General features: G+C 43.4%; 1 protein-coding gene across 2 annotated transcripts in view; it reads right to left on the reverse strand.

Annotated features, from left to right (window-relative positions):
- CAPN6 (calpain 6) overlaps window positions 1–22,622 on the reverse strand; it is a 65,855-nt gene that overhangs the window by 41,914 nt on the left and 1,319 nt on the right. The window contains exons 1-3 of one of the 2 annotated variants that reach the window (XM_074834979.1): window positions 18,678–18,703; window positions 15,843–15,928; window positions 14,823–14,997 (exon numbers count right to left, since the gene is read on the reverse strand). In XM_074834979.1, the coding sequence (XP_074691080.1) occupies window positions 14,823–14,987 (165 nt within the window). In that variant the 5' untranslated portion in view covers window positions 14,988–14,997; window positions 15,843–15,928; window positions 18,678–18,703. Of the gene's footprint in view, window positions 1–14,822; window positions 14,998–15,842; window positions 15,929–18,677; window positions 18,704–22,622 lie in introns of those variants that run through there. The other variant, XM_074834978.1, reaches the window with a different exon arrangement.

Genomic DNA, 22,622 nt, shown 5'->3' on the forward strand with positions numbered 1-22,622 from the left:
TCAGGGCTAAGCATGCTGCCAGAGTCAGGCATCACCCATCTGCTGCAGAAAGGTGAGGAGAAACACAAAACCTAGAACAAAGCAGTGCTCCACTTCCTATTTCAGATGAACCTTCTCAAACACAGAAATGGAGCCCATCTGAATGAAATACCATAAAGTTTTCAGGGCTTATTTAGAGCATGGCTGAGCCACAGCACACTGAACTCCCCAGTACACCTCAGCCTTCATTTAAACCACAGATTCTGGTCTAGGAAAATGGGACATGGATGAGGGTCACACAGCTGCACATACTCCTCCGAGACTTGAATCCTGGCCACTGCCAGCAATAACTGCAGGAACGGATTAAGGGAGTTAAGAGGTCCCTACTTGTTTGTTTGGTTATGTGAGAGGAGTCCTCAGGGCACCGCACACAGCACTGCTCACTTCCTTACTACAGGAACAAAACAATTGGGAAAGTGCTTAACAACACATCTGCGACAGCCCTTTGCATTTGATGATCCCTCTGACCAATAGCTTCTCCATGCTTCTTGGATCCATGTTCTAGAAAAGCAGATGGCTGTACTGTCCATCTGGAATATTACTATTTTCCTATCACTACTCTTAGCACATGCAAATACTGACTCACCTCAATGAGGAAAAAAAAAAAATGTTAAAACCCCCTTGTAAAGCTACCACCACTCAAATTTTACAGCACTGGTTCTGGGTCTCAGTCTGCCTTCAAAATGCCACAGATTTGCCCTGGTGTGACAATGCAAGTCCAAAGCACTGCTTCATCCTTCTTCCCACTGCACCATTCTGCTTCCCAATTCCCTCTCAGATGTTCATGTACGTACATCCATGTATGTGCATCCATACCTGCCTGCTCGGGGTGGGGACCTGTGAGTGTGAAGCACTTGCAGTTATTAACAGTCATTGGGACCAAACACAAAACTTCCTAGTGCGTAGTGACTCTGGCACCCACAGCCCCCCATACTGGCTTCATATTTATATTAGAAATTACGTTGGTGTTGTCACAGGTGGAAACGCTATTGCAAGTGAACCAAGGTTTCAGGTTGCTGGGGGATTATATTGGTGAAAGTTTATCATTTTTATAAATTATATAGTTTATAAAGTTTTAATAACCTTTAAAATTCTCTCTCTAGCAAAATGCAATCAAATACAAAATCCTGTTAACAGGATTCTTTCAGGGTCCAATGCACAGCAAACTTCCAGAGACAAGCCTGTTAATTATTACTTTGATGTTTTGGTGACAGGCTACTTTAGAAGAATAACAGGCCAAATCTGCAGAGAAAGTCAACACACATTTTCCAACCCAAACCTCTGACAATAAACTCCAGTTAGAGCACCTGCTAGAAGCTGAGGCAGGGCTTGCAGCAAAGCTTATCACAGCCACTGTGAAAGGATCAATGTTATGTTGAACATGAACTAGCACGGTGGCCATGGCCTGGATGCTTTGGCTCAGGATGGTCTCCCATCCAGGCTACTCCCCTTTTGCTGTGATCAACATAATTGTGCCCTCAAGTGCTTGAGGAGGGATATCTTGTGGCAGCTGTCTCTTCTACTCTGGCAATAAATGCCCTTCCCTTCACTCTACAGGAGCTGACTCTGTGAAAGATTAGCTAACCAGAACAGATTAATAATATTGTTAATCTTAAACACAGGAGACTAAATTGAACGCTCTTCCATGCCTCCTTTGGAGTTTGCCCGTTTCCCCAGGGTTCTTTAGACATTGAGAGCTGTCAATCATGTTTTACATGGCTAATGTAAAGAAATGATCCTGTTTGTGTCTTCTTTTTCTAGCCAGCTGGGAAAAATACCTCCTCCCAGTTGTGAAACACACAAGCACACTCTTGAAAAAAGCCCCCACCTTTGCCATTTCTCAGCTAAGTAAGGGCAATGGACTGTATGAAACAACTGAATGTAGCTCACTACCTTCATCTGCCAGGGTGCTGCTAAAGGGCATCACACTGGTTCTGGTCTTTTCTTCTGCTCTTACCTCACTTTGGCTACCAGCTCCACCTGGCTGATCCGAGGCAGCAGGACACAGCACATCACAGATACAGAAGCAACAGCATCTTGATATAAGCCATGAACACCCAATACTGAGCACTCTTCTGCCTGAAAAGGGTGACACTCATTTGATCTTTTATCTCCTTCCTCCTCAGGGAAGCACCCCTTTCCCTCAAACTGAAAGAAAATCACCATAAGAAGATCTAGAAACACACAACACACACACTCTCTGGTACCCTCACCACACCAGACCTATTTATTGTGCAAGGCATTTATGCCGATCGAGTCCTAAAAATAGGTCCTGAAGCACAGAGACTAGAAGGAAAGGGCTGGAAAAGCCCAGCATGTCTTTCCTCATAATGTCTACATCATCAGCTACAACACCACAAACAGCAGTTTGGATGATTTGCCTGGACAGTTTGCTTCCTTTATTTCTGCAAATAATATCAGTGAAGAAATGTCATATGAGGAGGAAGATAGAAGAGCCGTGATTGAGAGCAGACAGGGAGGGGAGGAACACGTGAAAGCATGTTTCCTTGCAAATGGAGAAGTCATTTTCTTTTCGGAACATGTTCGGTGAAAGAAAAAAACTCAAACATTAGGAGAAAATAATAATGGGAGAAAGAAACAAAACAAAGCCCTCGATGTTTTCAGGGAATTACTTGGCCGGACACAACCAGAACATGCCGTTCCAAGTACCTTAGAAGATCTGCAGGGGAAGTCCCTTTATAGCTGGAAAATGTTTCCTTGCCTCCAAGAAAAAATTTCAAGAAACATTTCATTTTTATTAGTGTGTTTGGGGGAAAGTTGCAACATTAACCAAAAAAAAAAAAAAAAAAGGCTTCAGCAGAATATCCCCCCCACAAAAACCCATTCCCCACCTCTTTCTTTTTTTTTTTTTTTTCAAAAAGTGTTTGCTCCTCAAAAAGACCAATTACTTAGAATAGCCAGGACTATTATTAATTTTAAAATTATTACAGATTCATATTAGGGCAAGAGTAATAATGACAATGTTCTTCTATTATGATCCTCTATATTAGAACTTACATTCCTGCTCGCTAGAACAAGAACTCGTTCCAATGGATCTCAGTTATGTTTTTGATCTCTGTAGATCAGTACATAACACATGTATTTAAGTTATAGGCACTTTTATTTAGGTTTATCACTGTATTTAGGTTATCATCACTGCTATCATTCACAATATAAGAGGACAGAAAAGTGAACTATAAAGTAATAACTCACTTTTTTCTTCACACATGCAAGAAAGTCTATATTATTCTACAATATAATTATACAAGCTTTGACGTATTTTATTTAAATAGCTTACTGAAAAAATACACTAAATAATGAAATAAAATTATAACAAGATCAGTTTATTTCTCATTAATTTTCTCTATGCTCTCTAACCATGGCAGTAAATTTGAAGCTGCCAATGTCTGATTACTCAGAGACCCTATTTTTCAAAGTCATCAACTCATCCCAATACCTCGTAAGCCTCATCTTTAAAGTCAGAGCTAGTTAACATAACTTGATAAAATTTTATTGTTGTGGGAACAAGAGAGAGACACAATTCAGAACAGGTTTTTTCCTATTATTTCCAGCAGTAAAGTTTCTGTTGTCCACATTACTCATGCCACAAATTCCAGATATTCCCACCCCATTATAACCAATATTCCAGGCACCAACACAATTCCCAGAAATGATCCATTTTCTGGTGAAAAATGTAAAAAGCGACAAAAGGAAGATCTGCTCCATAAGATCCCACACAACATTTTAAAGCATAAGGCTATGGTGGAAGGGAGAGAGTTGCTCGTCTGCTTGTATTCACATTTTTTCTTCCTTGAAAAATTTCAGCAGGCCCTTTTTCATTACATATCAGAACAGAAGCCACCATTACAACTGCATGCATTCAGTCTCCAAGCCAACCAACCTAAATGTGATGTGTTCACATAAGGCAGAGAGCATATGCAGCAGCACATCAACGTACCGTTGACAGCATTTCACTGAGTCTGTTTTGTGTGCACAAAGTACCTGTAATTTAGCATCCAAATATTCTTCTCATATCCATAAACTGAAATTCTCTTCAGGTACAAATCAGTGGATGAAATTATTAATATCTAAACCAAATGCTAATAGCTTGATCCATCCCCCATCCTTAATATTTCTATAACATTTAGATTTCAGTGTTCCCTTCGAAACACAGGCAGATGGGTTAGTATTTATGCTTTTCTCAGGAGCAGAAAAAACCATCCAAGACAGCACTTCCTGATGCTATTTCTCTTACATTTTTAGCACCCCACATTTACCCAATCATTCACATCACTTAAGTCACATGAATAGGGGGCTTCACTGCCTAGACTTGTCATGAACATTCAGTTGGCTTGAAAACCATTTCTGAAGTGTAACTAGAGACAAGATGAGGACCTTGTAACTGATAGTGAATAAAACCAGTTGCATGAAACATTTTAAGCAATGATTGGTTAACTGTTCTTGCTTTTGACTAAGTGTTGCTGGGCTTTAAAAGCATGGGAAACTTTAGTCTCAATATACTGAAGACACACCATGCTGCTGCTAAGTGCTTTATACTATTCTGAATTTCAGTGGATTCACATGTACCTCTCCAGCACCAAATCATAGCTCACCACCTTTGTCTCAGACTTCAGGGCAAAACCATGTGGCAACCATCCCACTTGAACGTTACAGCATTACTTTTCTCACTGCTGGTGAAAACAATCCAAATCAACTGATTTCACCAAATAAGACAACAAGAAGGCAGATTCTGAATCCAGCTGCTCCAGAATTACAGCCATAGAGTAAGGCTAAGCCTTGTTTTGACCTGGATTTGAAAGACCTTGCCCTCCACTTTTGGACACCTCCTTCTTGTAGCCCAATTCCATAGGGCCTTTGATTCCAAGGAGTCTGTGGATCACCGGAATGCAAGAACAGCGATAGCCAAGATGTATAGAAGATTGCTAACTCCACTAAATCTACCCTCACTAAACAAATAAAGCTTGAGGTGGATTTTTTAGTCTCTCCAACAAAAAAACCAAGGTTCAGAAGCCAAGTTCCAGCACTGATTTTACCCTTAAAGAAACACACAGCATGATGGAGTCCTGCCTACACCAGGATCTCAAATGGGTGGCAGTTCATTGTTAATATTACTTATGTTCACCCATCACTCCACCCCTTCCCCCCCCCCCGCTCAAAATTAAATCTAACAACCTGAAGACAATTCGACTTAATTGCAACTGCATCATCTTCTGCAGGATCTGACTGCCAATCCCTGCCATTTGAATGTCCAGTTGCTAAGGCAACCAGTGTAAAGAGCATGCTTTTGTGTTGCCACATGCATCTTTGGGAGCTGTGCCAACATCTGAGCTCCCACAGCTGGGATGGATTTAACGCCTTCCTCCCCACAGCAGCCTGTCCTTACTTCCAGTGTGGGGACTACAGCAGCCAGCCCTTGGCAAGCAGCTATTTCTCCTCTTCAGATCGACACCTGCAGGAGAATGACAGATGGCAGCAGCCAAGCTCAGTATAATCAAGCAGCTAGGATGCTGTAACACTTTATTAAATCAAACGTTCAGCAGTGCTAGACTTCATTTGCAGGAGGTTATGGGGTACACAGTTCATCGTGTGCATAGCTAATGCAGAAAGAAAAGATCATTTACCATAATTTTAAAATAATTTTCTTCTGGTGGTTACCTGGCTACCTGTTGTTGTCCACTCACCCACCCCCTCCATACTAACAGAAGGTTGCATCATGCCTAGAGGACTTCACAGTCTTCTCTCTGCCTCCACAATTTTAACCTAGAAAACATGATTAATGTGTACAGAAACCTTCCCATCAACCTCTCTGATTACCTTCCAGGGCAACTGCTTCCCAGAGTTTAGCTCTTAATTTCTTTCCTATCTCTTTAAGATGAAGGTTTAAGCTTAGGTCAGAGCCTACTTTGCCTATGACCTTTTATACTGCTTTTGAGTCTGCAAGGCTTATGCTCTTATATAAAAATTAAGGTCCACTCCGACTCTTCATATATGCACACATGTATGTTTAGCAAAGAAACATCTGACTTAATCTTTTCCATAGCTGAGAACAAGCTGAAGCTCAAGATCACAAGCTAAATCTGCTTTTAATGGCAAGTAAAACTACTCATAACAATGGCAAATAGCCTCCCCGCTACTGCACTCATGTGTAATCACAGCTAATTACTGCATACAAAAGTGCCTGTTAAAATGATAAATAGTGTAATTCAGGAAGTCCTGTAATCCTCTAGGAACCCCATACAGCACCAGTAATGGAGTGCAGTCTGAAAGTCACCCACTTGGTCTGTCTGTGGAGGACAACATCCATGGTGTTATGATCTAGGATGTGACAGATGCAAAAGGAAAAAGAAGCCAGTTAAGATTTATTTCATGTTAGTGCAAGGCTGAGTTTTTCACAGTCCTTGTCTTCTACAAACATGTTCCAGAGAAGCACAACAAATAAGCAAGCTGCAAGACACTGGTGTGTGGCTCTCACAACCTACAACCACTTTTTTATTTCCATCAATGCCTCCATATGTTTAAGTCACATAAAAGGATTTGTGAACTCCCTCAAAGCTCAGCAGAGGCTCACACATTGAAACACATTTCCTCACCGCTCAGATTCAGGCACATTCCACATGTGCCAGTATTTCAAGTACTAACACAAATGTCACAGCACATAGGGTTTTGCAACTTGTGTTCATGGACAATTCTGGGCATAGACAGGGAAACAAAACTCAAAACCAGCTGTTTCAGGATGTGTCAGCAGCCTTTGCAGAATAAATCTTATTTTCACAGATCAATAATTAGATCCTGCAAAGCTTGAAGGGCGAGGGGTGGGGTGGCAAGGGACCTCTATTCTGATTAAGCAAGAGCACTGGCATTGCCCCATATTTTTAACTGGAAAGAATAGGCTGAAGGGAGAAAAAAGCACGTTCAGATCTGAAAAAGTGATTGCTAAATCAAAAGCTATGCTGCAGAAGGGAGCTCTGGATGTGGGGAGGGAACCTGACAAACCAGAGAAGTGTCACCATTCACAGAGGCTGTTACAATCAAATCATTGCTACACAGAAGGCTATAACATAACTACTCTGTACTGCTAAGAGTTCACATCACTTTTTCATGTCAGTTTATTCCCCTTTAATCTCCACTCTCCTTCAGCTCTGGATTACCCCCAGGCCCCATCCTGGCAGATAACCCAGGGTGCAATGAGCTGTCACTCCACTCCATGCCCCAAACCTGGTCTTGCAGGGAACTGTTGGGTGACTGCTCAAATCCAGACACAGTGCCAGGATACCTCCCCCGCCAGCGCCCCTCCTGCATGCATTACTGAACTTTGACATGTAGTCCCAAACATAAGCAGATGTCTCTGGTCTTGTTCACAGTCAAACCGAAAAATACGGTTAGACTGCAGCAATGCAGTTACAGAAGAGAGAAAGGAATCAGACGATGAAGCTGTGCATTACCTCTGAGGGCCATTTAACCCAGGTGTGCTTACACCTGACAGCCAAGTCTTTCATGACACTCACTCCACAAAGTTTATGAGGACTGGGATACTGGAGGACTGCTTAGTGTGACCACAAATCCTGCCACTGAGAACATATGTGGAATAAAGAACATTAATGCAAAATATGTAAAGCTAACCCAGTCTAAGTGCCCAGGCAGGTGTGCCCCAGGCCTCCTCTGCCTTCCAAAGGAGGGAAGAATCTTCAAAGGCAGGTATAGAGGCAGGGGAGGTTTCTGAGGTTCAAATCAGCTCTTGCAAATACGAAGATGTTTTATCTCCTGAGACAACTGATTATTTTCCATCAATTAGAAGCAAACAAAAGCTGGTGCCACCTTCAAGAAACATGTGCAGGTGCAGAAGTTGGAGCTCCTGAGTTCGCTAGCACCTCAGTCCCTCACACTGCCCTGGATAACTCACCAACCTGCTCATCCCACACTCCCCAATTTGGGAACTGGGGAAACACTTGTTCTATTTATTCCCATCACTGTATAATTCCAGAACATAGTGCCTTCTTTCCTGATCCTTTTCACTTGCATGGTGAGAACCACCCCTGAAAGCACTGCAAAATTGGTGAGAAGAGTGGAGAATGGTGCCCACAACATGCAGTGTTTCTAGGAACACAGGGCAGGCAGTGGGCCACGAGTATGCAATGCTCCACTTTCAGTCAGATATCTGACCTTTGGCTCCAATGAGTTAATGGGGATTTAATCGAACACAGCAGCAGTCCCTCCTGTGGCGTGGGACACAAGAGGGACTTCTTGGGAAGCAGCTCAGCAGTACTGTCACACAGTGTCCTTCTGTGCTGTCTTACTGAAAAAGAACCAGCTCTGTCTTTCCAGAACATAAGGGTACAATCATAGTCCCTTCATAAAGAGAATCACAGAATTATCTAGGTTGGAAAAGACCTTGAAGATCATCCAGTCCAACCATCAACCCAACATTAACAGTTCCCAACTACACCAGATCCCTCAGCGCTAAGTTGACCCTACTCTTAAACACCTCCAGGGATGGGGACTCCACCACCTCCCTGGGCAGCCCATTCCAATGCCTAACAACCCGTTCTGTAAAGAAATGCTTCCTAATATCTAGTCTAAACCTAGATATCTAATCTAAACTATAGTCTAAACTAATATCTAGTCTAAACCAATATCTAGTCTAAACCTAGAAGATGCAGACGACAGCAAAAACAGAGCTTATAAAACGGAGGGTCAAGCAGGGAAACCAGGAAACCACGTGATAAGACTCTCATTCTGTACGATCAGTCTATTATTTTCCTTTATGAATAACTAAAGAACATCGCTTATCTCTGAAGCAAGCTTACCCACTCTTTCCCCACATGGATGCCTGCCCTGGTTGGGGGATCACTGCTATTTCTTTAATGCTGACAAAGAGGTCCTTGAGATTTTTGCAAGGTCAGTGCTCAGTGAAAAAATTTAGACAAGCCTGAGGTTTAGTTAAAAACAAAATGGACAAAATATCCTTTCAGCAGAGCTACTGTCGTTCCTGGGTATTTTCACTAGAGCTGCTTGCTGCTAGAAGCCAATGCTGACCAGGACCACCATGCAGAGGCAGTGTTTGCCCTCAGGAAGGGGTTAACCACGACAGGTGGCTGAGGACATCCTAGGGCCAGCAGAGACAGCAGGGGGCAAGAGGCCTCTCCTACCTCTTGGCAGGACACAGCTGCCCCCAGTCCCACTTCAGCTTGGCTGAGGGGATGGAAACTCCAGGGAAATCACAGGAAAAGAGCAGGATGGGCTTTGATGCTAATATCAATGGGCAGAAAATATGTCCAGCAATGGGGGGGATTCTTTCTTCCTCTTTTTCTAACAAATCAGCAGGATTACCCCACAGAAAATTTCAGGTGGTTTGTGTCTTACATTATTGCTTTTGTTCTAAATGGCAGGGGGCCTAGTTCTAAAAAGGAGAGTCCCTCAGGTCTGCATTAGGTTCTAAAAGTGCTTCTTGAAAATGGCTGTGCAAAATCAGCCATTTATAAATCCTGCTCACAGGCTGAGCCCTTCTGTCTGAGGACAGCTCTGACCAGCCCCTGCATGACTTCCCCCACAACAGGGCAGAGACACTGTCCGTCTGTGATGATGTGGAGCAAACAGAAGAGGGAAGGACATACCTCGATTCTCATGTGATGCAAGGTGGTCAAGTGCAGGTACTGCAATAGGAAGGTGGGGATATGCTGATCCCACTCTCCCTCAGTGGCAGTCTGGAACAGTACAGAAGCAGTGGGAGCACCTCCCTGTGTGGTGTCCGAGGCAAAGGGGAAATGAGCTGTACCTCAAAGATGTGTTACAGCAAGGAGGCTTCCTGCACACTGAAGGGCTCTGGAAGATGCTGCACATTTGAAATGGTCATGCTCAGCTCAGTTATTATTTTACAGGTGGACAGAGGAACTGAGATATTAGCAGAGCCCAACATCCTGAAACACCAGCAAAGAATTCATGTTGTTCACATCAACACCTGAATTCACCCTCTGAACTTCTGGTAGGCAGAGACGAGGCACTTGTGAGGTATGATATATCTCAGCCTGAAGCAAATATCTTGGGAATGTCAGTTGAAGCGCACCCTAAATGCATCAGTTCCTCTCTACTGCTTGTATGGGAGCTGGTGGTGACTGCTCCACATCAGACATCCATGATGAGCATCTAGCCTTTGGGCAAGGTGAGTCCTGCCCGAAGTGCCCATAAACTGCCTTGGACTGGGCAAGCCCTGGGGCTACAGGAGACCATGAAGGGTAGAGTGCAAGACATTGACTGCCAGGGCAATCACAGTTTGACACCAGTGTCATCTGTCAACAATTCTGTCAGAAAGTGTCACTGACAAAGACGAATTTTTCTAAGAAATCAAGTCCAACATTTCCAGGTTTTTTTCACCAGAGTGAAAAACAATTTGGCATTTTTATACTATTTTTACTTATTGTAACCCATCACTGGTGTGGAGAGTGTCACAAAGGAAGGTGATATAGAAACAAAGCAAAATAAGGTCCAAGCTCATTTTTAGGCAAATCTTCTGGCACATTCAGACTTTTCTTTCTTCTGCTTAGAATAAAATATGGAATTTCAGAGTGCTCATACTAGTATACAACTTGCCAATTCCATGTTTCAGCCAGCTCTATCAGATATCCCAGGTGGGGTCAGACCTTTTGAGTTCATTTACTACCCAGCACTGAAATCCAGCATGATCAGAAACATGCACCTTATCTCCTGTGCACAATCAGAACCCGCTAGTCTGGCCTGCCAACTGCATAGCATGCCACACTGCACCCAAAGAAACCAAGACCCAGTACTGCACATAAACGGTGCACAGCACTCTTATTTGTTGGATGATCTTTCTGTAACAACATTTTTCTTTGAAAAGTCACACCATCCTAGGGAGACTGCACGGTAATTACACGGTGCCTTTTGTGTTTGCCAGTTTCTTAATACTGGGGTGCCACAGAAGTAACACTACCCTGTCTTTGTTCTCTTTCCCAAAAAGACTTTAAAAGTACAAAACAAGTGATTAATGTCAGATTGTTAATGACCTATCGCTGTGAGTCTGACTGGAATGAGCAAACAGAACATATTTAACATTGCAGGTGCAGATCCAAGGACAAAAACAAAGTGGAAGAAACCCTTTACCCCTCCTCCTCTTTTCTCTCTCTTGCTTAACTCCTTTTTCCATTAGAGCAGAATAAAACCCTTTTGACTATACCAATACTCTTCCTAAGTATTTGTTCTGTCTGGCCACCACCAACCATTTAGGGTAACTGAACAAAGCACGAGCATATTTGTGAGCTGAAACTAAAATACCGGCTTTCACCTCTCCTTCAGAAAAGCTTTAGATTCACAGATCCCAAATGTACTTGTTTGGACACCAGCAACAGCAACTGCAGTGGCATTCCCCAGCTCTGTGTGTGCTGGGCAGCACTCCCCAGCTGCTCAGACAGCTACACAGGCTTTCTAAAGCAAAAAGCGCCTTGCTCATACTCGTATACAAGTACCAGCATCTGGGTAGGCTATCCGCTGCCTATGCAGATGGAGGGAGGACAGGAAACCCAGCATCACCATTTAGTTCCTTCACATTCAAGATGCTGTACAAACATCTGGGGGGTGGGTGGGGGAGACACCATTGTAGTTTCTGGGTGAGCTAGTGAGACAAGATGACTAAGTGGCCTGCTCAGAATCTGTCTCAGTAGCTGACAGTTCTGGCCTCTGCCTTAAGCTCATATTGCAAGGCCATTTCCCTCTCCAAAAAAGGAAATACTCTGGAAAACCCATCACTCCAAAAGGACAATTAAGCATTCAGCCATTTAACTTAAGAGTACAATATAGTTCCACATGGCAGAGAGAGATAACCCACAAACAAACACTGGGAAGTAGATCCTCACCTCTGCTCTGTGCAGCAGACAAGCCCCTCTCCTTCAAGACATTCTAACAGGCTCACCATGAGAACAAAGGCAGCTTCCACCACCTCCTAGGCATCAACTCTGTCTCCCACCCAAGAAAGGCAAGACTGGGATACTCTAGCTATTCTCCACAAATCTGTAGGAGTAGCCCCACGTGGGCCATAAGAGCTGCTCTATCTTGGACCAAGGAAGGAGACTAAGGAAGGCACAGCTTTAGAACAGCACACAATCACAGAATGACTGAGGTTGAAAGGGTCCTTTGGAGGTCATCTAGTCCAATGCCCCTACATCATCATCCAGATCATTAATGAAGATGTTGAACAGCACTGGACTCAGTATTGACCCCTGGACCACAATGTTAGTTACTAGCCTTCAAGTAGAACACACACAAAAGAATGGCCTAAAATGGCATCCTTGTCTAGTGTCTAGCTCTTGCTTCATATTTCTTAGGAAGCACAAAAGCTTTCCCTGACCTCACTGTGACTGGTTGCATGGTATTTCCCGTTCTAGGAGGGGATGAAAGACTCCAATAAACAGGAAAGCACTACAGAAATAAAAATAAACCCAATGACTTTGTAATGCATACATTTTTTTCCAAATTCATTCTCCCTGTTCTTCAGTCTCACGTTTTACTTGGAAAACAAAAATGAGAAGCAGGAAAGCAACCCTTGCTCTGTTCACTAAAATTTCAGTACTGAAGTGAGAAATTAACCTTTCTCTCATTGCTGTGAGAAATCAACACCACCAGGAAAAAAAGGAAGAAAAAAAATCCCACAGTCTAATGCCATCCTGGCAAATACAGCTCAGCCTTGGTCAGCCTCATCTGTTATCCCCTGTCACAGAGGACAGGGAACAGTACCAGCTGCATATGAAGTAGATCACACTGTCATTGGCATCACGTTTTCTAAGAAAAGACCTCCCAAGTTTGTGCTTCCAGAAGATTAACCCTAATCTCAAAAGTGGACATGGGTGAAGTAAAGGACAAATTCATCACGCTTAACACTGTGTGCATCTGGCTAGAGGCTTCCACGGTCCTCTTCATTACACTTGTCAGAATATAAGAACAGATTACACTCTTTGATGGAAAGCCACAGTGTCAAAGTTGGGAATGATTTTGTATTCTTCTGAATTATTTGCTTATGGCTGTAAACTACTTCATAAATACAAGATATGTGAAGCATAAAACCTCAGAGCAAACCAATTTACAGACCCCAAATACAAGTAAAATAACAATTTGAAATGTCTAGTACATTAGTCACAATTAGAAGCAAATGACATATTTGTTTTCCTGTTAAGATGCTAGTAAAACTGACATAGACATAAGCATTATTGGTTGTGTATGGACAATAGCTGTTCATTTTGAATATGAAATCACTGGTATAATCAAGGTTTTATAGAAGTCAAAGGCAAAATCCACAGTAAATTCAGCACAGCCATACAGAGACCAGAGATTATATCAGTTGATAAAGGAAAACTCTCTATTCCCTCTGGATAAAACTTGCTGCTAAGATTTCACCAGAATGTCTCTGAAACACAGTTGAGGAAAAGGGTATCAAGTACAGAACAAAGGTTTGCTTAGACACCTCTGCATCAGCTACACATCTGTGCATTTGCATATTCCCTGGGAGTAGCTTGTGAGCGTCCTGCCCTATATTGCAGAAGTCATTCAAAGCTCTTAAGATCCATCTGTAGCTGGACTTAGTGGTTCCAGTGTAGTTAACAGAAAAGGTAACCTGGCAGCCAATGATACACACATGGTTTCCTCTTATTTTTGGCACTATGTAGAGAGAAAACCAACTGATTCTGGAAGCACAAGTTAGTTTCCAATGGAACAAAAAAGAATCCATTTGCTTTGACCAGAAAGTGGGTATGTGCTGATAATGAGGGCTCTCAATTCATTCCGCTAGTGGCAGTTAGAAATACCCAAGCATTTTTTTAGTGTAACAAGACCACTCTGGCAATGGTGTCTTGCTGTTTGCTGCCTCAGACAGACTCCTTGCTGGGCAGACTGTGGCTCTTCTCTTTCCTACTCTCTCCTCCCAGAAAAATTACAAATCATTTGTTTATACATAGAAATGAACTAGCCAGCTATCTGAGATTGAAGAAACTTCCCCTTGCTACCATGAGATTTCCTTTCCCTGCACATTTTAATAAGGCACAAGTTACTCTGAAAACATGCAGAGAGCTATAATAATGAACAATAATCCTACATTATTATTTGTTTCCAGTACGTCAGGCAGGAAGATGCTATGTATTCAGTTAATAAAATCTAACATTCTATAGTGTTTTTTGCAAGGGTTATATCTAACTTAAAAAGAAAAAAAATCAGATAGCTAAAGCTCAGATTTTATCTTGCAATTGCTGTGCATACACACCAGGCCCTCCAAAGTGACAGGTATTAAAGAGAAACTTCAATTAAGAATCTCAACACCTTGCTAAAACGCTTCTGTCAACACTCCAACCTAGACAAGTACATATCCACAGACTGTCCCAGGAAATGAAGCATTTATTCACAGAATATATTCTCCATATTGACTGATCTATTACTGGTGTTCTTAATTAATTGCTGGTGTTTTTAATTAAATAGAGGGCTGATTTAAACATCACTATGGCTGGAGTCACCTCACACTGATGTTTGTTATTAGAGAGCCATTAACAGTAAAAAGCATGATTATGCTGCACAGAACACTTCGTTTTTGTCTTTTTACAGTAAGGCATGACTTTCATTTTGGACAGCAGCGTGACACAAAGGGGCTGCTGTTTGAATCACAGAGTGACAGGAAATGAATGAAAAAAAGGAGGTAGAATATACTCACATAACTGTGTTTTAGCACAGAGAAGACAGTAGAAGTAGAATAATACAAGGAGACCATCAATTACCTTTGGGCGCTTCCATTCAACTTTCCTTGGTGGCGCTGATTGATAGAAAAGGGACTCATCTGAGGCTGGAAACTCGGGATCTTCAAAGAGCCGTCTCTGCTGGATACACTGCCTCTTCAGCTCATGGTACTTCTGATCTCTGAAGAGTTGCACTGGTGAAGACATATCTTTCTGTCTAGATAAGATGAATATTAGCTTGTGTAAATTATAAAGGCTCTTTAAAGTCCATAGATGATATCGCTCATTGGTCTTTAACAACAGAGCACATAACTTGTTCTAAACAAGATCAGTTACTGTTTTTTGTTAAAAAAAACCCCAGATTATCAATTAGATTGTGTTAAGCAGTAGACTAGAAAACTGTAAAACCCAAGAAGATCTTATATATTAAGATGATTTTTTTGGCTGAACAGAACTCTTATCAGCAAAGGCGTTAGAGAGTCCAGACCAGGCACAAACCCAGCATTTTGCTTTGTCTAATTGATTGGAAGGGTAACAGAGTGGGGCTTGGCTCTCAGTCTGTACCATGTGTGAAGGGCTGGACCATCTTTTTGTCCTGAATTATTCTTCTGGCCACTAAAGCTCTAATTATCTACTCCAACTCTTATGCCTAAAGAAAACAAAAAACAGATTTCCACAGTTCTCCATCTTAATTTAAGTGACAATACTTTGGCTGGTATTATTGTCTTTGAACTTTATATTTCACGGAACTGGATTCCCACAAGCAGCAAATATTTGCAAATAACTGATAAGAATTTAAAAAGCGCCCAAAAACTCAGAACAACAAAAAAACCTAAACAACTTGCTCTCAGGCCTTTGTTCCCAGAATCACAACTAACATGGCAAGTTTACATGGCAAGTTCACATGGCAAATTTGAGCCACAGAGCTCAAATAAATTGCTTAAAAACATTACAAATCACAAATCAACTACATAAATCATTCGGAATAGTTTGAAGTCTGGGGGATGTGAGGGATGCTACCTCTATTTCAAGAGAGGGAGTGGAGAGAGTATCTGAACTTACTCTGTTCGGAACGCTCCTGTGTGTCAATTCCTCTCCTCTTCCTTCCTGCCACGGGCTAGAGATCTATCTCCCCTTCCTTGAGTTACCTACAGCAATAAAGACAAATGCAGGCTGTCTTGATGTCAGATTGTAAGATTTAAACAATGTGCATGCAATGGAGCATGGCATCACATTGTCCTAGCAGCCTAATTGCTGTGTCCCGTTGCATTGATCTCAGCTCATGCTCCTTGAGCCACTTGCAGCACAATCTGGATGAGAAAACTAAACCAATCTAGGCTCAAGCCCCTCCAGGCATGCAAATGAACACAACAGGAGAAATACAGAAGAGTAATGAGGAACACTTGGAAATGTCAAATTTATCATGATCTTTGTTCTTGTGAGTGAAAGCTACTGCGGCCAAGATAGTCTAGGGATGGTTTTAACATCCCTCCCTTCCTCCCTCTCTCTCCCTTCCCTTGCTCCTCTCTCCCCTGCCCTAAAATAAATTAGATGCTCCTTCAAGGATGAGAAATGCTGCTCTAATGCCTTCACTCATGGAAATGAGGAGAATACTCAGGAGTGCTCTTCTACCTTGTTGCCATTCTTGCACCCATTCCAAAGCCCCCTAACCATACTCAGAGTAAACTACCCACAAGTGTAAGTACCACCTGATTTCTACCGTCAGAATCTTACATGGCAAAGCAATAGGACAAAGAACCAGTTTATTCTTGATATTTCAACCAGCCAAATATTCAAATGCCAGCTCATTCTCCATCCTTTCTCAGGGCAAAAATCCAGACATAAATTTTGCATACATCAGGACTGTAACAACTTTGAGTCAAATCCTGATCCTGTTGGAGTTGATGGAAAAAGTGCTATGCCTTCAGCCAGGCCAAGGCTCCCCTTCCAGAACTGGGCCATGGAGTCCCTTAGTGACGTGTTATCCAGCTTCGACAAAACAAAACTACACTTGAATGAACTGCTCAAAACCAAAATGGCTCACTGATACTATGCTATTTTTTAGCAATTTCCTTTTTCTTAAGGGCTATGTCCTTGTTAATGATCTCCCTCAAAAAAAAGTCACAAGGCATCTCATCTGCCAGATGGCCTCCCAAGACAAAGCAAATAGGCTTGCTTCCCCCCACAAACAAGTTCTTCAAATTCAATTGCAGAAAAATTTGTCAGTTATACAAAGATAGCTCAGGGACAAAAAAAAAAAAAAAATAGTTTGCTAATTTGGGTGGGATATAGATTATTTCATGATAATTGGCATTCTTGCCTATTAAAAATTCCCCACAAGCTAACTTACATTCTAACCCAAGCCTATTTGCAAGATATGCTTGTTTTTAAAATAGCTCCTGGGTGATAAGGTTTTCAGCTGTTGCTGCTTAATTCATAGAGATAGGTCTTTAACGACCTTGTTCCCCCACCCTTTCTCCCCTTTTATCTGCTGGACTGGAATGTGAGTCCTTCCAGGATCAACACCCCGTTACACAACAGGCAGTCTGGTAGCAATGCACAGAACATGGTCATAAAGCACAGCACACGAACTCCAGCTGCTACCCGCCTCACCCTGGGCTCCACAGGGCAGTGCTCACCAAGGGGAATGCTAACAAGGAGAAGGCTTCTTCCCTCCAAGCTGTTAATCCGCCCCTCTCCAGGCTTCCTGCACCACCCTGAGCAAATGACTGAGTGCCTGTTGTAGAAAGGGTCTCGGGCTCCCAGGGCTGCCCAGCCTGGCTGCTAGCTGCTTTCCATCCGCCCAGGAGACACTGAGCTCTGGAGCTGAAGTCCCATCACCATCTGATGAACTAGTAAGAACCCACTTTCACAGGAACCCAAACCCACCCCTTTTGAAACGCAACAGAAGTCTCTTTTTCTTGTTGGAAAGTCTATAATCAAGAATATAAATGCAGTTTCTACATAATAACCTAGTGGTTTGAGCACTGAGGACGGAGGACCTCAGCTGAGCCTCTCCTGACCTGGAGTGTTCACCTACCAGGACATGGCCTAACCTGGCTGAGACAGACAGCAAGCACCTGGCTCCCACTCCAAGGTTTATTTTTGAAGCAGCTCCCAGTTTTTGACCTTCAGTTGAACATCAAAGCTCCCAAACTAAAAACCACACTCCCTCCTCCTTTCTTAAGTTCACAGTATGCAGAGGCACAGCTTCCCCTACTCTGCACCCTGATTTACCTCTGGTTTGGCTGACGCTCATAACGTACAGCTGCGTTGAAGAAACACTTAGCACAGCTTGGCAGCAGCTCTTTCCAGGGCTCCCTGCACTGTCATGTGATAGAGAGCGAGCTGTGCACAGCGTAACGAGGGCTAAGAAGCACAGTCCTAAAAACACCATACCACAGTTTGGAGAGTTTGCTGCTCTGCAGAGAGAAAGAGACCCCTCCAGGGGAGGGACAGAAGAGAGAAGCAGTGGGGGAAACCCCCAAACAGCTCTACAGGTCAGCCATTCTTATATTTTTGGTTTATTTCCCTGGCCATATACAATTACAGTTTTGCTTTTTATTTTTTCCAGCCCCTGACCTGAGCTCCCCAGCACTTCACCTCTCTGGGTGGCACAACAGCTCCACAGCTGACCCCAAGGTTTCTACAGCACAGTGGCAATTCCCCTTGATATCAGCAGGAGTACAGCAGGTCCCACATCTCTCAGCTTTCAACCACTGAGCTTTAAAGTCTTTCTCTGACCCTCTCTTTTTCCAGTGAGATTCCTATTTTGATCAGAAAAAGGATTTCAGCAGAACAGTGAAGACAAGCCAGCACAGGTCTCCTTTTCGATCAGGCTCTACTCCCAGAGTCCCCTCCTCAGCCTGACAACAGAAGCATTTCATTTTTACTTACAGTCAATACTCAGAGATGCTTCCTCCTGTTGAAGCCAGCAAGAGTACAGCTAAATCACACACAACCCAGTGGCAAATACCAGCTCCTGGCGTTATTAGCAGCCTTAAATTAAAGGGACATTCACTTGAAATCCACTTCTTCACAAGAGCATTAAGATGCGCTTCAAGTATTATTTCCTCTGCCCAACAGTGTTTCTTTACACTCACATTTTCCTGTCTTATAATTTCTCTTCCCTAGCTGCTACATAGAAGATCCACAACAAACAAGACTGACTGTCCAGACAGGCGTGTGAGGGAAAACTACACCCTTGCTACCATTAAATTCATGCAATAAGCACACAAAAACTAACAGAAGTCATCTCTTCTCAGCCCATCTTTGTTACTCTGTGTAACTAAGCGACACACAGGGTAAAAATTCTGAGGGAGAAGTTACTGCAGCCCTCAGCAGTGAGCTAGCTTGCATGCAAAAGGATCCCTCCCACTCCCATCCCTGCAGGAGGGGCACAGGGGTGGCACAGAGCTGGGTTCGCCTCCACAAAAACCAGTGCTTTCAGTCCCAAAGGCAAACACTGCCAAGCAGCTGCAGTGAACCCTCGGTTCTAGATGAAACTCCTCTTCAAGGAAGAGGCTTGGTGTGCTGTAACACATAGATTTTATTACGCACCCCACTTTTTTCTTCCAGTTGCAGGACTCGAAGGAATTTCCATGTACAGCACCAGAACTAAAGGGGCAAAGTGCATTTCTAGCCAGTATTTAAGGCTGCAGCTGAACATGCTTTGAACATGAAGCTGCTTCTTCCAGCAAGTGGATCCTGAGATGAAACTGCCCAAGCACACCCCAGCCTTGGGACCACATTCTAGCTGTTCCAGGAGCCCCTGTCTGGGAAGACCATGGAGGGATGCCAGAAAGGATTCACACAGCACATGCTGTGCTCTGGGGTAGCATCCCAGTGTTAAGATTATTATCGATTTGCAAATACCAAGCTTGCTTTTGTTTTATGCAAACAGTAGCCTTACCAATAACAGCCTACACCTGGTTCTTGGGTTTCTCTTTTGTAACTGCAGTTGTGTGCCTGTCTTGAGAACGCACAAAAACCTCCCAACTCTAAACTCTGTTCTTTCAATAGTGACTTATCATCAGACCTCAAAGCCACTGTTTGGACTGTGACAGCAAAGCAGGGACTCAAGTATTTAACTGTTTGCAAACATAGTTTAGTATTTTCCCAAACATCTTTCTCCAAACTCATGGCTTGCTTCAGAGCAATCAAATCAGTGAGTGCTTCCAAAAAAGCAGCCCTGCAGCCAAAAGCTTTAAATTACTCTGAACTGGGTTTCTGTGAAACTAATTCAAGGCACTTCCAGGTCTCCAGCTGGAAAAGGTTATTGCCTTCTCTTCCTATGCAGAATCATCACAGGTCCTTACAAAGCAGTGACTTTGCAAATTTGCATTAAGAGTGCAGTGGAATTTAAAGCAGTTGAAAAGCTTCTGCTTCACATATGTTGCGGTTTTGTAATCTTGGCTGTTCCACTGCTACTAATGCATCAGAAGCATCACAGTCCATAACATAGGGCATCACTACTGGAGAAATTTACTCATTCAAATTCCATAAACAGTTCAATGCACTGGGAGTATTTATGCTGGATTGGGTATCCTCCCTTCTTCTGCATCAGCCCATCTAAAAGCATAAAGTCAGTGTTAAATCTGTATTGTGTGGATATGCAATTGCATTAATAAGAGCATATTCAATTTGAATTAAATTCACTGCACAGGATAATTTAATAGTGCCCAGTCCAGTATTTAATGACCATGGTCCCAGGGCTTCGCAGTTGTTTTGGACTGCAATGCTCTTCCTGCTTGGATGAAATACCGAGTTTTATTTCGTTCTCTGGGGATACCATGATTGTATAGCATTAGCCCTTCTTTCATCCAGCTTTTGGATTTTTCAACAAAATAAGGTTAATTTGACTATTTTATGGCCTCTGTAACTCAGTACTTTAAAAGGCATATAAAGTTTTCTCTATCCAGCTCAGCTGAAGAATTGGCTGAGGGAAGGAAACGCATTTGTCGTCTCATAGAAACAGGAAGGTGCCAACATGGTTCTGCTGAGCTGTTTTGCCATACTTAGCTTTAAAATAGAGAGAGGAAAACTCACATGTTTTTGTCTGAGAATATCTGCCCACATCCTATCACTTCTGAGCAGAAATACAGGGGAGACTAACTGGACACCAGGAATAGGACTGGCTACAACCTGTTTGCTTTCATGGACAGCATCAAGGCCTGGTAGAATCAGCTGGCTACAATAAAATTGATCACAACACTGGTACTGCAACATCATGGTGCTTAACCAAACCTTTCTCTCAGGTCTCACTGGGACAGAGAGACTTTCTATAGCACTTTAGCTGGGAGCCAGAATGCAGTTCATGCTGCAAAGCCTGTGTCCAAGCAAGACGGCTCAGGAGGGTGGGTGTTGATTCAAAACCAAGCCTGCTGTTCCACAAGCCCAGGAGCTGTGCAGGAGCTCCACCAGGAACCTTGTCATTGATTTTCACAGTTTGTTCTCTCTCCTACCTCTTTTCTAGTCAGTTCCTGGTGAGAGAAAATGCAAGCCCACTTCTACCCTTCAAGAAGGGAATGCTGGAGTCGGGGCTCACGCCCTGCAAACGCTCTGCAGCCCTTTGGGGTGCAAGGTGCTGGCTAACTGCACACTGCAGCCCCCCCAGCCCACAGCAGGAAGCATGGCTGCTCCAGCCTTCGGGGGCATGAACTGACCCGGCTGGGGCTGGACAGGGGGAGCAAACAGCAGCTGAGAAAAGCTGCACTTACAGGTGATCATGGCCAAGGGGGAATGACTCCATCTGGCATGAGCAGAGGGAGGCTGAATTTGTAGGGCTGATGGTCAGGGGTGTGTGTGATCTTTTCAGTTTGAAAACTGAGCAAAATCAACACGCATGTGTGCATGGGATTACTCAGTGGTACAATGCTGATTTCATAGTCAAAACCAGTCAAAGTCCTGGGAGAACACACTCAGAGAGGGTAAACTCTGGCTTTTATCCCTCTCTCCCCTCCTTGCCTTTTCTGTGAGAGTTTATCCTAGTGTAGCTGCCTGTGAAATAGCTTTTAACCATTTTCTCTCTCCACTTGGGCAAAGGCAAAGATTTAAAAAGGAATGGAGTCAGCAGCAGAGCGGACTTCTGCCTCCAACTGACTGATTTCCAGGTGAAACCTTCACTGGCTGAAATGCTTCAAGATCATTGCGAGCAGAGACAAAAACCCAGGGCTCCTTTCCTTCAATTCACCTGAGTGCTGAGAGAACCAGGCTACCAGGGACTGAGCTCAGCCACAGTCCCAGCTCACCTTCCCCTGCCGTGCACCTCTGCAGCAGGAAGGGCTGTGGCTGGGTGCCAAGGCTGGTCCCCAAGAGGGAGCCCAGCAGTCTGACTCTGCTCACACCACAGAACTACTTCTCAGCAAAGGCTCTCAGGCAGCGGCTACTGCTATCAAAAAGTAGCTCATGCTGCCTCACTGCCTGCAAACAAACTAGAAAAGTGGGGGGTTTTGCCACTGTGTTTTGTGTGACTCTTGGTCCTGTCCACACATAACAAGCAAATTGCTGGAAGGCCTCTTGCACTAAGACCCTGAGGGGCTCAGCCAGAGGCACAACTTGTTTGGCAGCCACAGCTGGAAATCCATGGTGCACTGAGTAGCTCTGTTGTACTGAGCATGTACTAAGTTATGGGCACAGAAAGTACATGAACTATGGGACTATGTGACACTTAACAGCTTAGACATTAAGCAGGAACTTCAGTCAAGTTTTTCAGACTACATCTTAGCCTTAAGGTCCCAGCATTTTCCTCTGTCCCCCTGCAGATGCTCAAGTCCCTTGCTAGATCTTAGCCATCATTCAATAATTCAAAACTCTCCCTACATCTGGACTCTGAGGGTCTCT

Source organism: Strix aluco, chromosome 10 (genome assembly GCF_031877795.1).
Source record: "Strix aluco isolate bStrAlu1 chromosome 10, bStrAlu1.hap1, whole genome shotgun sequence".
NCBI classification, from domain to species: Eukaryota; Metazoa; Chordata; class Aves; order Strigiformes; family Strigidae; genus Strix; species Strix aluco.